This window comes from Bactrocera latifrons, unplaced genomic scaffold (genome assembly GCF_001853355.1).
Source record: "Bactrocera latifrons isolate USDA-ARS-PBARC rearing strain unplaced genomic scaffold, ASM185335v1 scaffold_76, whole genome shotgun sequence".
Lineage (NCBI taxonomy): Eukaryota > Metazoa > Arthropoda > Insecta > Diptera > Tephritidae > Bactrocera > Bactrocera latifrons.
In genome coordinates this window covers 938375-946315 of record NW_017537445.1, presented here as the reverse complement: position 1 = coordinate 946315, position 7941 = coordinate 938375, and the positions used below count along the sequence as shown (strand labels likewise).

Genomic DNA, 7941 nt, shown 5'->3' with positions numbered 1-7941 from the left:
GTTTGTATAACGCCGCGAAAGTGCTGCGCACAGTTTGTGGAACAACACGCCTGTGTTTATGCATTCGGCACGCGTACGCCACCGAAAAATTTATAAACAAAATATCGAATTTTCGAATTTACTTGGTAGCCTCGCAAGTTTTTGGCTCAAACAGACGAGACTGCATGCATTTTTGTTGTTAGTATTTTTTTTTTTTATATTTTTTTTTTATATTTTTTCATTGTATTTTGGACGGCGTTCACTGACGTCAAATGCAAATTTTTTGGTTTAACCAAAAAGTCAAATATATTTACATACATGCATACGTATGTATATTGGTTAGAGCAATGAATCAGTGCTCAAAACAGCTTTGAGGCGGGAATTTTTCGATTTCAGTTCCGTTCCATTTGAAATGAGGTCGCGCTCTGGGTTTTTCTAACTGCATTTCAAGCAAGGCGCTTTAGAATATTCTCTGATTATACTCACGTTGGTTATTTAATTTTGTGTGATTTTTTACATTTTTTTGTTGATTAGCAAACAACAAAAAACCGGTAGATTTTACGAGTTTTGCAAAATTTACGTTTTGTTTAAAATCGAGTAAACATAATTAATTGGTTGGAAAAAAAAAATGAAAGTGAAGGATGCGCGTAGAGCTTGTTGTGCCGGCAAAATGAACGCATGCGTTTGGAATATTAAAAAAAAGTAGTTTTTTATGTGATCTTATATATAAAATTGGTGAGTGTGTCAAGGAAAACAGCTTAAGATGTGGGAAAAAGTTGTGGAGGGCAAATTATACAGCAATTTGTGTATAGTTATGCTAAATTAAGTTGACTTGATCTTTTTTTATATGTTTAAAACAAATTTATAAGAAAGTATATCAGTAAAATATATAAAAATATTTTTTTTACTTGCTTCGAATTTAATGGCTTTAATTTTTTAATAAAAAATTGTTGTTTAATATTTTTAAGATTTATATTCCTTTTTAACAATTTTGGCTAAATTTTTGATTAAATATTTTTAGTTTTTTTTTAAATTATATTTCTTTTAACAAAACTTTGTTTACCCGTGTTACTTAAGTAAGGCTTTAATATTATTTTTATTTATAAACGATAAATTCCATTTTTTCAATTTCTAGACACATACGACTTGCCTACGCGCCACCAAATAAAGAAAAAGGCTTTTAAACTAAAGACTTAAGCAACGAACCTGTCTACACTTATGTATACCAAAATCCGTTAAAAGGCACATAAACGTAATTTAACCATACAAACAAGGCAGTTAAGGTTAATAAATATAAAAATAAAAGTCAAATTTACAAACATATCAAATATTTTTTTTTTATATATTTGTGGACTTTGAAACTTTTATTTACTTTTTTTTTAAATTCTCATTAATATTTTAGTATTTAGAGCTTTTCAGAACAATTTTGGCATAAAAATCACATATTTTTTGATAAACTATAAAAATATAACCATTTCGTGCTTTACAACAAAAAGTGGCTAAGTCAATATTCAATTTTTTGCAATTAAATTCACAAATATGTAAATAACACATTTTTACGATTTTTCATAACAATTTATAGTTATTTTTTTTTTTTTAATTTTGGATGCTTTATTTTAAAAAGTGACTAAATCACTGGTTTGTTTACTTTTTCAACAAAGTGCGCAAATAAGTAAATGAAAACCATTAAGCGTACATATATGATACGTTGCATTAGTTTTTATAAACGAATTAAATTTATTTCAGTACGTTGAAGTGAAAAATGGCAAAATTAAAAATGTTCAAGAAATTATTGCACACACACATACATATACTGATTTACACAATTTTCTTCTACTTCTTCATTTTCTGAAACAAAACTTAGTTTTACTCACCAGGATGGAAGGCAGCGGGTTGTGTGAATACGGCAGCATTTGTACTGCTTATGCAGCTGACAGCAATAACTGCCGCGACGAAGATTAAACACACTTTTAGTGAGCACATTTTTTGTTGTTGAATATAATTGCTTGTGGATTTTGTAAAAAATATTTTATTATTTTTTATAACAAATGCTGTTTTTGCACTCAATTTAACAAAGTTTTTTATAATTTTGCAATTCAAAAGATTTGTTTCAGCAAGAAAGTAATTTTTTTTAAACACACAATTTCATTTACTTTTCTGCGCTGTATAAATTTGCTTTAGCTTTCTGCTAACTTTGACTTTATAGTTTTGCTTGTTGATCTGTTTACGTTGAGATCGAGTTTTCAACTGAAATTCACATCGAGCTGACGCTCATATTTAAACCAAATGCCGCCACTCTCTGCTGTTGATGGCTGCGCTTACTCACTTGTTGTTGTTATTATTGTTGTTTACCATTTTATTTTGTTTATTATCGCGCACCGGCAAAGCGATTCCCATATACATGCTAGTATTTTGCACGTAAGTGAGCACGTTGCGACGCTCGAGCGACTAAGCGAGTGTGTAGCGGGGAAGAAGCTGGAAAAAAATGGAAGATGAAATAAAAAAAAAAATTTTATAAAAAAAATTTGAGCAAAAAACTAATCAGCACAATTCGTGACGTGCTTTTGTTGATGAGCTGGATAAACAAAATTCCAGCAGAGAAGACCAACAAAAAAAAAAAAAATGAAAGAAAAAAGAAGAAAAGCATACAAGAAGTGAACAACAAGCAAAAAGAAATATGAAAGTTCTAACTAAATTTAATATGCTTCATTAGAGATAAGAACATACATATATTATATAAGAAAAATATAGAAAATATCAGCCTAACCGAATTACATAAAAATGTATTTTTTAGCGTAAAAGACAAAATATAATTTTTGATAATGTTTAATGAAGAAATCACTGAAAATATTGGTTACGGAATTCTTAGGTCTTAATAACAATGTTTAGGGAAGCCTGCCCGACAAGAAGAAGCACTTTATGTAAATATTTACTAATATTTTTAAAACATCAATTAGTGAACAGTTTAACTTATCACCTATTCAGAAGTGAAAGAACTGCGTACATATGAATATATAACCTGTGAATTTCATTGAGAAGCAAACAATCGATGCATTTTTGAAGAGAATGTTTTTTGGTAATAAACGTGCAGCAAAAACGTTCCTGACCGAATTGTGCTGAGTCAAAACAAATGGTGGCCAACCCAGAATTACAGGTCAGGAAGATTTTGCTATGTATTTGAAGGTATCGTCAGGGCTCAGTACACTTTTTTATCAGGGCACACAAATCGATAAGGACTCGCTAGAAGCAGCTGAAGCTTTGTTAGAAGTTTTTTATGCATAAAATTTATATTCCGGATTTGACATCAAGTATTCCTGTCTATGATGAATTATTTGGCTGGTGAAAAATTTATTTCAGAACAAGCTGAAGAGAATCGACAGTATTTGTATGGAAGCGTCATTCTGAAATTACTTATAAAAGAGCTTCGAACCAAGCGGTGCATATTTCACCAAAAATTAATAAAATTAACTGCGATTGTATTGCAGCTATAATACTTTTCACAAATACAATATTTTTTTGGAAAATTTTTAGTGGAATACTCTTCACAAATACAAAATTTTTTGGAAAATTTTTAGTGGAATGTTTGTATGCCAGCTATTTTCTATAGTGACTCCATCTGAATAATTTCTTCGAAGATTGCTCTGTGCAAAAGCTTTCTGTACAAGTACTTTATTCCGCCGTTCACTTTGTATGGCAGCGATAGTTGTAGTGGTTCAATATCGACTGTTCCGATAAATGAGCAGCTTCTCGGTGAGATATAATATATTTTGGTGAATTAAAAACACTCTAGTTTTTTACTTTGAAGGTGATAAAATAAATATTGATAAATAACTAAATTTTTAGCCTTTTATTACAATTTCCGGGTAATTTTTCGTCACAATGTATACAAGGAATTAAACCCTGCTGTTAGTAGGTTGTCATGGAGTTATAAATATTCATTGAATTGCCTGCCTGAGGCAAATCTTGCGCAGATACTCGCATCTCCAAATGGCAAATCTTGAAACACCGTTGAAAAGTGAGTTCGGTATTGTGAAAAACTTTGTGGAATATGTATATCTGAGTGACAGGTATTGCTTGGGATTGGGTATGCTGTTTGGTAGTGAAGATATTTTTCCGCGAACAAAAATAATTCTAACAGAGTATGCTCGAGAGTAAGTGACTTCACTTAAATATGGTGAATAACATGAGTTACGGCATGCTTTTTGCTGCATTTAAATGGCAAGCAATTCTTTTGAGACAACTATGCGTGGAATTGTTTATCATATCGTTACTATTAGCAAATATTATAATCGAATATCAAGCTGACTATATGCTGAGTTGCTAAACACTAGCATTTCTCTGAGGACGATGCCGGCAAGTATATCACTGTCCATTTATGTACGCACCAACATGCGTTACTTCTAGATTGCCACCAGGGCTTAAGCATTGTTATTTAAATTGGCGTTAAAAGTTTGTGGCTGATATTGCAGCAAAAAAATGAGTTTTACTGAAATTTTTTATTGCGGTATTTGTATATCAGCTTAAAGACATTGTTGGCAAGTTGCTTACGAGCTATGACTATGAAGTTAGTTTGCCTTTGGCTTCACTTGTAGAATGAAGCAGTTACAGAGAAACAAAACAGACATTTTTTCCAGCAGTAAATTTGCATGTTTATCAATATTGCTTCTGAAAAATGTTAATTTCCAAACTTACCCACACCGCAGGCCATTCAGAGACATTGTAATTTATCGCAGTCGGCATAAAATCCAAAAATTTAAATTTTTTCAAACATTTTTTCATTGCATAAATTTATGTGCGGAATGTACGTGAATTTTCTGAACTAACTCTCAAGAACCGGTTAACTGTTTTCTTGTCTATCCGTTCTTCACATACCTTTCTACAAAACTGTTTGCCATCACCACATAATAGAGATGACTATGAATTGGCAGATATCTTTTGGGCGTTTCAGCAGAGAAGGTTCGTTTAATTATATATATATGGCTCTTCAAGACTTTTTTCTTAAATAATTCATTAAAATTTGTTGTTTTGAAAAAATAAAAATAAAAATGTATTTATTGTGGAAACTTTTTTTTTAGAAACCTCTTTTTAATTATATATTTATCTTGAGTCAAAATGTGGTTTTTGCACATCTTCCATAATTTCACTAATTACACTCCCTTGAAGCATTGTTGACATACAACTACGTCATTCTTAGCCAACACGAGGCATCACATCAGATTGAAATCGCTTTTGAAATTGACTTAACAAGGCGATTGTTGCGATTACTTTTTTGCCATTTGCTGCGTCCATCCGCCTTGTGTGGGCGTGTGTGCACGTACAAGGCAGCGCCCGGCCCGTCGACAGCAAAATGTCTCCACACACTACCAGCGACAGCGCTTATCCATGAGCGCGTACAGGCTTTCACACGCGCTTCACTAACAAAAGCTGCCTATAAATGGCGGTGTCGGAGCGGCCCACTCAATTACGAAGCCGCAATCTACCATTATAATCAAGTCAGTTTGTTAATCGCCGACATTAGAGCGATTAACACGCATTTAATTTGCAATGCAGTCGGTTTTAATTGAATATTACAAACGAAGCTGTCACTTTTTGTGACGTGTGATAATAGTGATGTTGGTTAGCTAGTAATTGAGATAGGTGTGGACTGAATTGCAGCGTGTAAAAATAGCTTTAATGCATGACAAAAATGGTTTACAAAAATAGATACCGGTAGATGTATGTATATTTTTTGTTGATTGTTGAACATATATGAATATACATATGATTTTCTGTGCATTAGCACATCTTGCTACAGAGTGTTATAGTTTTGTATACCTCGCGGCTCAAAACTAATCGAGATACATATCATCACCTGAAATAGAAAATAACGTATCATCAAAAAATTCGAATAATTCTTATTGATTATGATTCACTACTTCAAATTACCTACATAATATTACAAATGTCCAACATTTTCAGGTTCTGTGCTCAGATATAAACCAGTTTTAAACAATAATAAAAATGTTTTTCACTCAAGTTCCATTTTATGTCGTGTTTAATTCATGCCACTGTAACTTTCCGAAAATGTTGTTACGTTATTTTGTATTTCAGTTGGCGATATATAAAAATGATCCGGATGAGAAGAGCTGAAAACCGAGTGATTGTCTGTCTGTCCGTCGGTTATTGCAAGTAATAACTTCAGTCAAAATTGAGATTTCTTGATGAAACTTTGTACTGGTGAAAGGTACATAAGTATTGTATATGCGGTTCTTAAATTTTTGAAAAAGTACAGCGTTCATTGTAATGAGTTTAATGTACACTATCGCATATATGCATCACATTATCCTGAAATATCTATGTTATAGTGCAAAAATTGGTTAAGTATGCCAAGCCTACTTTTTACATCTTCTTCTCCTTTATTCATGTAAATACCGCTTACGCGGCTATAGCCGAGTTTACAACATCACAAGACTGTTTTCTTCCATTCATTGGGTGTGTCTTTTACGTCGCATTTCCTGAAACCCAACGCGCAACCCTGGAGCGGAATGTTTCGCTTTCTCACTTTAGCTCGCCTTCAAACTTCAAACTTTGGCGACTACAAAGAAACTACTTGGTCTAAGACCGGAAGTCGTTTCAAGTTTCATACGCCATAGGTAAATTAATCTTTTCTGGCTATTCCCAAGCCACTTCTGCACATGATAAAAAAATTTTTTTTTTGCCAAAAATCGAATTTTCAATTTCTTTTCCTTCGACCAAGCTCTAAGTTAAACATTTTTTTGTTGTCGGAGGTGGAATTTTCGAAAGAAACCGTCATGATTCCGACGGCATGCATGATTGATCCTACTTGTGCACGCGCCGTCAGTGCCAGTGTGTGCGGGACTTAGGACGCATATGTACTAAACCCATCTCCTCTAGCTATTTATTTTCCTTCCGTGACCACCGTTAGGCATTTCTTCGCAAGGAATAAAATTTTGCCCACGTGTTTATGGTGTGTCATCTGTGTGACCAAAATTGTCGAAATCGTATTACAACTCTTGATGAAATATGCGACGCCAGTTCCTATTGAGAACTTTTTATTGAAAATATCGGTTAAACTGTCAATATGTTTTTGAAATTCGGAGACAAATTGGATTACCGCCGAAGGTAGCCCTAGTTGGCTACTGTTATGGTTGTTATAGTAACAAAACACGTAGCTCATTTAGATTTCTATTAACTACGTTTTTATTTTAAATGACATATTGCGACCTAGCTTTTTTCTAATTAAAGAGGTCTTTTAATTCCGAACTGAAAGTCCTTCATCCCCGATCTAAGCTTTCCTTTAGGCTGTTCATCAAATATTCGTCACTGTTTACTAGAAAGCATGCTCTTCTGGTAGATAAGTTCTAATCTTCTTTTGTTTTAGACTTATTCCCTTTTTAGTTCTAATTATATCTCTACTAAACTTGTCCTTGGCGAAGCACCTACCAGAAATATTTGCAATAGAACTGGAATTAAAGAGCTCAGATTTATCTTAAGGCAGTAAAATCAGTTAAGATTTCATTTTTATATGTATTCTATAGGCGATGATTTGCCACTCTTCCACTCAATACTTTTTGCATGAAAACAGCGCGTTCTCTCTTTCTCTCTGCTAATAATATAACGGTACATTTATCTTTAAAAGTATATATGTATATAGGTATACCCCTTTCGAAATTCCTAGTTTTTTAAAGAAACATGAAATCATCACATCACAGAAACTTCAAATTTTAAATTTAATATTTATTATCATTTGAAAGAAAATTCCTTGGCATTTATTTTATGAAGATTACCTCTTCTAAATGTTTGCTGCGGCTACGTCTCAGATATATAGCTCATCCGTTGCGTCCAATTTTCGATGACTCGTTCGAGCATTGATGTTTTGTTTCAAGGTCTAAATCGAAACGTGATTGTCCGCATAAAATTTGGACTCTACATAATCACACAGTAAAAAATCTAACGGTGTGA

General features: G+C 32.9%; 1 protein-coding gene across 1 annotated transcript in view; it reads right to left on the bottom strand.

Moving 5' to 3' along the window:
• The window catches only part of LOC108976403, a 5481-nt gene extending 3268 nt beyond the window's left edge, over positions 1–2213 (bottom strand). The window contains exon 1 of the mRNA XM_018945469.1: positions 1854–2213. Within this exon, the coding sequence (XP_018801014.1) occupies positions 1854–1962 (109 nt within the window). The 5' untranslated portion in view covers positions 1963–2213. The remainder of the gene's footprint in view (positions 1–1853) is intronic.
• Between the last annotated feature and the right edge of the window lie 5728 nt (positions 2214–7941).